Here is an 11,147-nt window from a genome sequence, read left to right as displayed (position 1 = left end):
ATTAAATTTACTAAATTGAAGTGTATAAAACAATTTTGACGACAGCAATTAAAATTCGGAAATATGGTACCATAGAGTATTGCCTATCTGTTAGTAAGTTTTATATATATTTATATATAAATATATTTTATATATTTATTTAATATACTATATTGTATATAGATTTGAATAATAAATTTAGTGCTTAATTTCACTTTTAGACCATACATTTTGAATTTAATATTAAATTATACATTATATATACATAATATTATTATTAATATATCATATATGTATGTATGACAAATGTTACTAATTTACATCACTTCTGTATATATTACTCTTTTTAGAATACAAAGCAACACTTTTTTGTAAAAAATTTCCCAACGGTTAACAATTCTTTTAAGGGAAATTAAAATCAAGCGCGTATTAACGCGCCGGTATAAATTTTGTTATTATTAGACTGTATACATAAAAGTTTAAACATAAATATTTACGATCAATGCCGAGACCACAAAAGCAGAAAAAAGATGGAGGAGTTGCTGTTAAAAAACCAGCCGCTAAGCGGAACAAATTATATGCCATGCCAGAAAGTATTGCAGAAGGAACTGAGCTCACAGATTTAACAAAGACGAGATGGCGTATAGGAAAGTCGATTGGGACTGGCGGATTCGGTGAGATATACACCGCCGCTAAAGTTGGAGAAACAAACTATGACTACGTAATTAAATGTGTAAGTAGTGCTACAATTTTCTACTAAAATACAAGCTGAATGTGTGTTTTCTAGGAACCTCACGAAAATGGGCCCCTTTTCGTTGAAATGCACTTTTATATGCGCAATGCCAAGTTGGAAGATTTACAAAAATATAAGCGGACACATGGTTTAAAAAATTTAGGTATGCCTTACATGCTTGGAAATGGTTCAGAGGAATTGAATGGCATAAAACATCGATTTATTGTTATACCACGATATGGCAGTGATATAGAAAAACATATTAAAGCGAATGGAGGTCGATTGCCAGAAGGCACAATATATCGCATTGCTTTACAAATGCTTGATGTTTACGAATTTGTGCATACGTGTGGTTACATACATGCTGACTTAAAAGCCCCTAATATATTATTAGGATATGGTAAAAATGGAAATTCTCAAGCTTATTTGCTAGACTATGGTTTAGCATCTCGATTTACTACGAAAGAGTTTAAACCAGATCCAAAAAAAATGCATAATGGCACTATTGAATATACATCCCGTGATGCTCATCAAGGTGTTGCAACAATGCGTTCTGACTTAGAAATTTTAGGATATAATTTGATAGAATGGATGGGCGCTAAGTTGCCATGGGTGCAGGATAAACTGTTAGCTGCTCCAGCTAAGGTACAAAAATCTAAAGAAGATTTTTTTTTAAATTTGGATAAAAGTTTAAGTAAACTATTTCCTAAAGGAGTGTCAGGTAACACATATGAAATACTTTGAGTGCAATATATAAAATTTATTTTTAAAATAGTTCCCATTGCTGAATATATGAAAAACGTTTGCAAAATGGAGTATAATGATAGGCCAGATTATGACAAATTCCGTAAAACATTTTTGAATGGTCTGAAAACATTAAAAATTTCAAATCAAGGAGATTTGGAGTTTAACTTGAAAACTACCACGAGTAAGAATGAAAAGCAAACAACAGGCAAATCACGCAAAAATAATCGGAAAGATGACTCAACAATATTAAATACAACTGATGATGTCGACTATGCTAGTGAAGACGACGATACTGATGTCATATTTGTGAAGAAAAAAAATCCAGTAAAAGTTGCACCAACTGCAAAAGAATTAAAAACTATAAATATAAAAAGTGGAAAAGAAGCACCAACAAACATATTGCCGAGGAAAAGAAATTTAACACCTTCTCCATCCAAACACAAAATATCACCAAAAAATGTTAATACCAACACAGCACGAACGTATTCTCCTAATAATAAGAGAACTATTATTTCAACACGAAACACACCAAACAGCAGTTTTAGTGATTCCCCTATAAGTGTGCCTTCACGTACACCGACTCCAAGAAAACCAATACACCACATTCCAACTGCTGGTACAAGTAATGGTCAAAGCAGTTCTTTACGTCCTAAAGGGTCAACACCGATATCAGCGCGCGCTAATATTAATTTAAGTCCTGCAATTTCAATGACACGTTCATCTGCTCGTCCCGGTAAAACAATAATTAATGATAATTTAACGCCCAATATAAAAAGCAGTAAAACATACGAATTTAATTTTGAACTCGATGTTAGTGTTGATGCTAATGTTGTAGTTAATGTCAAACGCAAGAAGAAAGGTATTAAAACCGAATCCACAAGCACACCAAGGACGAACAGTGACGCTTTGAAGGCGTCTGAGGGGTCTGATTCTCCAGCAACTCGTGTGAAAATACGTAAACTAGCTGACGATGGTGGCAGTCCTCGGACGCCAGTTGTAATGTTGAAAAAATCGAAGCGCGTTGTTTCGCCTCGTTAGGCATTTATTTATTGAATTTCCGAAATATATGACCATTTAGGCTTAAATAAGATAGAAAGCATTATAATGATCACATTTGCGTGCGAAATTACTATTTGTTTTCAGTGTTATATTTAATAATTTTTCTACTTGTTATTAATAAATTTATTGAAGTTTGTATAAAGAATTGGAAGTTTAGAAATGGCTTTCGATCTTATTTTTTATATTCTATCCTTAATTATTGGTATTAATAAAGTACTTACGAAATAAGTCTAAAGCTTTTTTTATTTATGCATTTGTACAAAAATTATAAGTATTCTAAATGAAGTATTTATAATATGAGGCTCAGTGAAAAATATCGGTGGCATTAGGCAAACTAACAATTGTCTTCATTCTTACATTGCTACACATATGTACACCGCAAATATTTGCTGTAAGGTTGTTTCAATTACATTATTTACTAGATTTACGCTTGCTGCTCTCGTGATGTTTAGATTTTGATTTGCTTGAGGAAGAATGTGAAGACTTTTTAGAAGATGAGGAACGCTTTTCGTCTGCACTTATTACATTTAAAGTTGGCGTAATAACACTCTTCGAGCCATTTGTAGATGACGAACTCTTATGATGATGTTTACTGCTTGTTGATGAAGAGGTTTGTTCTTGTTTATAAAAGGGCGACGACGAATTAGACGATGAAGAGGATCGAGATGACGTAGATTTAATTTTTGCAACCAATGGTATTGGATCTTCGGGTATAACTACAAAACCTGCTGCTTTTGATGTTGTTGGCTTACTGCAATTATTGCATTGCCATATTGATTCTTCTGATGCCTCTTCATCACTGATTGGCGGCTTATGGCACTCTTGATGGTAGAGCGCACCACACATTGAACATTCGCATAAGCGATTTGTGGCGGTAAACATCATTTCGCCACAAACGCAACAGTTCAAATCACCAAACTCTTTTAAATTTCCATCATCTTCAGTGCTTGTTAAGAGTGCACTACCAACTAGGCCACCACCATCTTCAGAATCAATAATTGTGTCCGGTGAATCTGAAATAGTTTTTGTTGGCGAATTAATTAAATTAATAACTTCAGTTTCTTCGGTAGGTTCTGTTGGTAATTGTAATTGTGGAGGTGGCGTAACTGCACGTCCAGGAAAATTGATCTCATCATCTAATTGCTTCTTGGTTAAAGTGTTACAAATCATTTTTTCTGTTCCATACTGCTGTCGAATTAGTTCATCAATCATCTCTCGTAATTCTGTTGCCGAATTTGGATGACTGGAATACAATAGTTTAACACCTCTCTTATAAATTTGTTCAACATCTTCTGTGACTGACATTTTTAAGAAATATACAAACAAATCCAAATTGATATTAGAATACGTTGTTAATAAAATCAAATATTATCACGGGAGCGAGCTGCCAAAATATAAAACACAATTACTTATTTTATGTCAGGATTATATATTTAATTAAAATAACTTACTTTACTTGCAACACAAAATGTAATTGCTTAATTAAATGCTTTTTATTACCTTTTCAATTTCATTCACAAAATGCAGCCTTAAATTGACAGTTCTGAGCTGATATGAGATCTCATCTGGTGCGCTTGTTGTCACAATTACAATTATAAGCGTGCTTTCAATTATGTTTGACGTCATATGATAAATACCTCATATTGTCCAGTTAAGTACAATAGTCTAAACATAGTATAACAACAATAAGTCCTTGCACAGAGTCTACTCTTTTTCACTACTTTTTAACTAGCAATAACAAACTCTCTTCTTTCCCTCACTTGTACTCATTTTGTCTTGGATATATTTGTTGTTTAAATGTGAAAAGTTCTGCTTTTTAATTTCTTCTTCACCATTGATTACTGGAATAGAGTGCACGTAAATTTGAATATTTTGATTGTTAGCGATTTATAATATAGGCTGCGTTGCTTACTGCCATTTTTTTTCCAAACGTACTGAAATTGAAGTAATTTGCTCTTAAAAAACGCAAATTCTGAAATTTATTACTAAACAACACTGATTTGCCTTAGTGTCGAGGCATAAATACACCGGCTCTCATACTGGAATTTGAATCGATATATTATTTTTTCTCTCAATCTCAATTCTATAATTTACATTGAAAACAAAAATAATTTTCCTTGAAGATGACTATCGAAGATAGTCGAAATATCGGAAGAATTATTTTTAATAAAGTATAAATGAATTTTAAATATAAATAATAAATTAGTGTCTTTTTTATTTCTATTTAAATTTGACCAATTAGCCTGATAACAAATTATTATAACAATAATTTTTGGTCACAAATAAAAGTATTTAATATTTTTAAAAATAATTTTAAGTTAAGAATATCCATAGTCGTTGTTACCAATATTAACATATATATTAAAAATCAAAATAAAACTTTTTATTTTATTTAGATAAATTAAAATTAAAATTAATTAACTAAATTAAATAATTTATTATTTTATTCAATTATTAGAAATAAATTTAATTTCTTCTCAATATTAGTTTATAATTTTTTAACGTTTCCTCAATTATGCTTAAGCAATTATACAGTATACAGAAAACTGTTTTCCTTAATTTCCGATAAGTACAAAAACCCTAGAGCTGGTAACTCTAAGCCGGCAAATGATGTAAAATGTCAAACAGTTACCAAAACATTATTCTTTTAAAGTTCACTTTCAGTTTTCTAGTGAAATTCTATATGTTCGGTTAGAAGCTAAATTACTCAATTCGAAATGTTCACATAATAAACGTAATTATATTTTTTATATTTAATGACTGTGTCGTATAATTATTAAAGTGCAGTGCTATCGGGCAATACGCTCTTCGTTAGATAAGCTAATAACATTATAACTAATCTGTGAAAAATCGAACCAAAGAATTTGTTCAAAAGTGATAAGAAAACAATAGACGTACAGGTGCGCGTTAATATTGTTAGAACAAACAATTACATTATATGTTTCTTTGTTGTTAAACTTAGACTTTGTATGCTGTTAAAGCAAGGTATTTTTTGCAATATTGTAAACTTGACAAAAATTTAAAATTTTGTATTTGTAAATTTAAACTAAAAAAGAATTCAAGTTTTGTTTACATGCAAAATGTGGCCATTTGCATCCAATATGAAAATTGCTCTTCTGCAATTTTTTTGTTTAATACTAACAATTGGAATAAATTGTGAAGAAACTAATCCTCTGGTGAGTAAAAAAATTTAAAATATTTCTTTCACAAATAATTGTGAAATTAATTTTTTAAAAATCCTTTGTTGTAAATTTGTGTATGAGTTTTTTTTTTGTTTTTGTTTATTATTTTCAATTCGTCATATGTTTTTGACTTTTAACAATATTTGTTGTTATTGTATGAGAGAAAGAGTACAATTTTGCTGAGAGAACACTTGTTTTTAACACTTTTTTATTTTCAAATATTCAAGAAGAGTTACAGGTGTCTTCGCAGTAGTTTTAATGTTTGAAAGAATATTATATCTAAAGAGAATATAACTGCCGAGATTTATATGAACAAACACTTAATTTAGAGAAAAAAAATGTGTGTAAGATATTTTTTATTATATAAATATTTTTTAATATTCATAAAAAATTTTTTTTTTATTATAAAAACTTTTCATTCATTTACTTTAATTACAAAATTATCTTGCATATTACTTTTTTTGTATGGATGTTTTTTTTTTTTTCAAATTACAACAAATTTCCATTCATGTAGCTTGCATGTGTGGGTGCGTGTAAAAATCTAATTAGATTTTAAAATCAATAAATTTGAGTTTAATTTTAAGATTTAAAACAATTTAATCTGTAAAGTGTAATAATGTAGTTTCTTTGTATTTTGAGTTTCAATCAATTCTTGTGTATTTAGTTGTTTATTTAGAAAATATAAAATCTGCATACATGACTGAGTACTTAGAGCTTCATTACTTTGGTTTATATGATATATGACTACGTTATTGAGACAATTGAAACATTTCACTTTAGTAATTATATGTTTTAAAGCTTGTTAAATAATGAACCCTGCTTTATGTGAAATGTTGCATAATCCTCAAAGGGTTTTTTAACATATAGCAAATCAGCTCTGTAGGCTGATCTACTATCTCAAATAAAAGTCTATTTTGGAGGAAAGTATTTGTCTATTTTGTGAGATGGGTGTTCAATCGTCTGAACTGATTCAAAACACTTATCTATATTGTTTACAGACCTGTTGCCCCTTATAAAGTAGGATGTTCGCGGTGTGTAGCATTACTCATAATAATAGTCGCAACTGAGTTATAATATTAGGACCGTGTGCGAGTTCGAGTAAATTAAGGTGGAGTAAATTGAGGTGGAGTAAATTGAAATTTCCTAGGGATTTTTTAAATCCCTAGGACTTATGTAAAGATTTATTTATTAATGCACTTATTTATTATTTTTGGTTAAAAGTTTTTTTATTTATATATTTAATAAACATCTTATATAGTGCTCAAGTGCACTAGCTCAAAGAGTTTCAACATAATAATAAAATTTTCACAATGGTAACATCTAATTTACCTAATTTTTATTAAATTTACCCTATACGAAATTCTGGTAAATATCAACATTCGCTGCTACACCGACATAATTTACTATCTCCCTCAATTTACTATCAATTTACTCGATACTCGCACACGGCCTAGATTTATTGAAATGAAAATGTAGGGTTGTATTTGAATTCAACATTGAATTTAATTAAAAGTGTGTTTAGACTACCGTACTTAACACATTTTCGGGTTTATCTTGATAAGCGTGTAGTATTTAGTTAAATTTACCATATAAAATCCACACAAAATCCATGCAAATATGTTTGAGATAAGCGTGTACTTATTTTTTAAATGCTTCCTTGAAAAATATAAAATACGTGCCAATTATTGCTGCAAATTTTATAGAAACAAAGATAAAATGAGGCTGTGAGTCAAGACAAATTTCAAACTAAAATAAATTGTTAACAAAAATGCAGCAGAGAATGAGTTGATAACTTCTTTTTTAAATCGATTCTACTTAATATATTTAAAAAAAAAAATGAAGCAATAGAAAAAAAAATTGATTTTCGTTTTTTGTTTTCCTTCATTGTTCTCTGAGTTTTAAAAGAAAACACCTGAACTCTTTTTAGTTAAAATTGGTTATATACGTGAGATAAATGTTAAGAGTAAGTGTAGGTGTAAACATGCTATAATGAAATAATTCCAAAGATTTGGTCATGTCAGATCTGATTGATTTATATTGTGACACTTTTTTTGAGTCGTATATATGTATATTGAAGATAAGAAAAACAAAACTACATATTTCATATATTATAATAAATTAAAATAGTTAGCTTAAACATTTTATGTTTGTTATTTATGGAATTTAAAGACATATTGTACTTTTTAAATAAATAACCAATTTTCGTATATTAATATCTCTTGAAAGAGCTAAACTTGAAATTATGTATACATAGATACCTAGAGTTAAAAAACCTGGGTATATAAAGATATTTGTCAAGACTCACCCAGTCCAAATTGGAAAAAAATTTTACCAATTAGCTGCTTTAGCTAAAGTGGAACAAAATCTGTACTACGGTATCGGTGCTGACAAATCACTGTGTATCAGAAACGTATGCAATAAAAGTTTGGATGTACACTAACTACTTCTGTCGAGACTGTCGACCTACATGTGACGAAAGAAATGTGGTCTATTCGTGTGTCAGTATCCATCATTGGCTAACAGGAGGTTTAAAATTTTCTAAACCCTTTTCCAGGTTGTCATCCTTTAACATGAGGGATATAGTTAATTTTATGTTGTTGTAACCTACAGGTATCTGCTTGTATAGTCACTTTTTGGGAGTGACGAACGTCACTTGGTCATCAAACTCAATAGCACCGGGACGTAGAGCTTGTAAGGTGGTTTCACTTCACTTGAATGGATTGAATGGAGAAAGTCGTAACATCTCAAGGCAGGGCTGTTCGTGCACTAAATGTTTTAACTTCGACCTTTAAGGTGGTTCTTTAGGTCTGTCCTATAAACGGTGTGTTATTGGTGATAGTACAATTTGCATAAAAAATTTACCTTTCTTCAACAGTTTAAAGCTGGAATTGTTACTCGTTTATCGAATAGGTTATCTTAGCTACAATATACTATCCCAAATACAGAATTGTCTAATGGCTCAAAAAGCTGTCTTAGACTAGAAGGTGATGACAGTTTTTGTTGTGTTCAGTACCTAAGATTTCTTTAATTCGCAGTTTGCTGCCTGATAACATCTGTCGCTGTCTTATATTTATGATTATGTTATAACGCAAATATCGATATTATATTTGATTACTATTTACTAAAACAAAATATATATATATTGCGACTATAGAGAAACTGTTTGTATTCTCTTAAAAATATATATTAATTTATTCGGATTTATGTTAAAGCAGTTATAGACCGATCAGTATGCATTATAAAGACACATAGGAACTTATTATATATTGAAATTTAACCTAAATCGATATAAGGAACATCTAAATTTAACAAAAATAAATTTGAGAGTTATAACAGAAATTCTAACAGAACATTATAGGTTGAACTACCACCTAAAAAAATCAGGAATTTGCAGGTTCAAAGAGGAGATGGGTACCGAAAAGTACATGCTAGGAAGATATTATTCAACATTCAGATGAACTGGAATCTGGAACTTGGAAGAATAGTACAAATACTGCTATTTACTGAAGAAATAGAAATTATTTCAAGTAGGGATCACAATGCATCCTAATGTCGCGTTTCAATCCCCTCTATAAAATTAAGATAATTAAAGATTAAGACTAAACTATGTTGCAATTTGGAGTTTAAAATAAAAGTCTATTTTATATACTCTTGATCACACCCAATCTCTTCAAATTTAAAATATAAATAACAGTTATAAAAACTTCTTATCTCATACTTTAGGTATTTGCAACGACGGAATGTTTTCTAAAGGAGCCAGTTTATGAACATAAATTTGACTTTAGCAAGTTACATTCAGATTTTGCACACCAAGCCACTGGCATGAATGGTGATGTCTTCGAGTATAATCTCTGTGGTAATATGACGCGTACTTGCGATGGACAGAAAAATATTGCAGCGTGTTTAAAAAGAGGCGACAAGGAGTTTGTGCTCGGTATGTGCCTTTGAGTGAATATATTTCCTTTATGCTATTTTATTTACTTTATTTTAGTATTAATTTTAAAATATTTTCTGTTTTATTTAAATGCAGGCACACAACATCAACTACACTATAGCAATGGCAAAATGTTTTTCAGCTTTCTAAATGGCGCCAAATGTCCCACTGGTGTAGCTGATTTTCAGTTGTATGTTGCCCTTGGCTGCGATTACACTTTAGATGAGATACAATCACATGTGACACAGTATGTAAGTAATTGTTGGTTTTTATAGAAGCTTTTTCCCGGAATGCATTTAAACTAAATGCAGTAAATATAAAACGTCATTCATGCATCCTCTACCATTGTATTTAAAAGTTAATGAATTTTCATGAACTTACAACGCAAATAGATATTTGTTTTTGTATTTAAATTATATTGTTTTTAAATTATTAATTTTACAGGCTAATAATTCCTGTTCCTTCTACATCACCTTGGAGTCGCCTGAAGCTTGCTTACCAGAACCAGATGACGTTAAAGCTAACACGTGTACCTATACCGATACTTCAACTGGTCATGTATATAACTTGATGCCACTCAGTGATATGAATTATATGTAAGAAAACCAGTAAATTAAAATTATTTCCTGATATAATATCTTCTAATTTTCAGTACTACCGATCGAGCTGGATCTGCGTTTGTGATAAATGTCTGTAAACCAGTGCTCTATGGCAGAAACAATATGTGTCCGGCTGGTAGCAGTGTGTGCTTTGTTTCCTTAAAAGCCACTGATTATAAGAAAAAGTAATTTTATCTATAATTGCATAATATTATTAATTAACATTTTTTGTATATTCCAGGTACTTTAATTACGGTACTGTCCAACCAAATCCTACCTTCGAGAATGGCAAATTAGTCATGCGTCTTAAGTCAGATACCATTTGCAATGGTAATGAAACTTATTCTTCGGTTATATATTTTTATTGCGATCCAAATGTTAAGGTATTTCAGTGAAAATTTCTGCCTCCAGCATAAATTCTACAATTTTTTATCTTACATTTTGTTGCACAGAATGCTCATCCGGAATTTATTGGTCTGCATGGTTGCGTAAATGAATTTTCGTTTGTCACGCCATTGGCCTGTAATAATTTGGCGCCTTGTACGACCATAACGCACGGTAATGAAATGTAAGTATATCCAAATAAAAATTTTAAATAAAAATATTTTAAACATTTTCTACTTTTTATTCTTGGTTTTTCGGATTGTAATGAACAGTCTTGATATGAGCAGTTTAAAGGATAAACCGTTCACCTTACAGTTGCAGGATAAGAGTTATACATTCGCTGTGTGTTCCGGTGCAGGGCAGCCGTGCTTGGAAAATGATGGTAAGTTATATTTGCATAAGTGAAAGATATATTAAAACTCTGGTATGTTCAATTTATATATGGTTATTTAAAAAAAATCGTTATATAAATGGGTCAACAAATTTTTCGTTGATATTTTAATACTTGAATTTAAAGGAAAAGGTTAAAA

At 30.3% G+C, this 11,147-nt stretch overlaps 3 protein-coding genes across 4 annotated transcripts; 2 read left to right on the top strand and 1 right to left on the bottom strand.

Moving 5' to 3' along the window:
* On the top strand, positions 1-2,618 carry LOC119679518 (nucleosomal histone kinase 1-like). Of its 2 annotated transcripts, none has more exons than XM_038091915.1 (4): positions 1-66; positions 330-712; positions 767-1,433; positions 1,488-2,618. In XM_038091915.1, exons 2-4 carry the CDS (start codon positions 482-484, stop codon positions 2,495-2,497), a joined length of 1,908 nt encoding a protein of 635 aa, XP_037947843.1. In that variant the 5' UTR covers positions 1-66; positions 330-481; the 3' UTR covers positions 2,498-2,618. The 2 variants fall into 2 exon arrangements, with proteins under 2 accessions (XP_037947843.1, XP_037947842.1); XM_038091914.1 differs by having other exon boundaries at positions 1-89.
* Positions 2,619-2,654: 36 nt separating this feature from the next.
* On the bottom strand, positions 2,655-3,895 carry LOC119679520 (integrator complex subunit 12-like). The gene has a single exon (XM_038091916.1). The coding sequence runs from the start codon at positions 3,821-3,823 to the stop codon at positions 2,930-2,932; it is 894 nt and encodes a 297-aa protein (XP_037947844.1). The 5' UTR covers positions 3,824-3,895; the 3' UTR covers positions 2,655-2,929.
* A 1,276-nt stretch (positions 3,896-5,171) lies between these two features.
* Positions 5,172-11,145, top strand: LOC119676600 (cation-independent mannose-6-phosphate receptor-like). The gene is made up of 9 exons (XM_038087845.1): positions 5,172-5,694; positions 9,424-9,634; positions 9,731-9,885; positions 10,079-10,230; positions 10,287-10,418; positions 10,475-10,616; positions 10,686-10,801; positions 10,890-10,999; positions 11,135-11,145. Exons 1-9 carry the CDS (start codon positions 5,599-5,601, stop codon positions 11,143-11,145), a joined length of 1,125 nt encoding a protein of 374 aa, XP_037943773.1. The 5' UTR covers positions 5,172-5,598.
* The last annotated feature ends 2 nt before the right edge of the window (positions 11,146-11,147 follow it).

This window comes from Teleopsis dalmanni, chromosome 2 (genome assembly GCF_002237135.1).
Source record: "Teleopsis dalmanni isolate 2A chromosome 2, ASM223713v2, whole genome shotgun sequence".
Taxonomy (NCBI): Eukaryota; Metazoa; Arthropoda; class Insecta; order Diptera; family Diopsidae; genus Teleopsis; species Teleopsis dalmanni.
The sequence above is the reverse complement of the archived record's forward strand: the minus strand, read 5'-3'. Positions and strand labels throughout refer to the sequence as shown.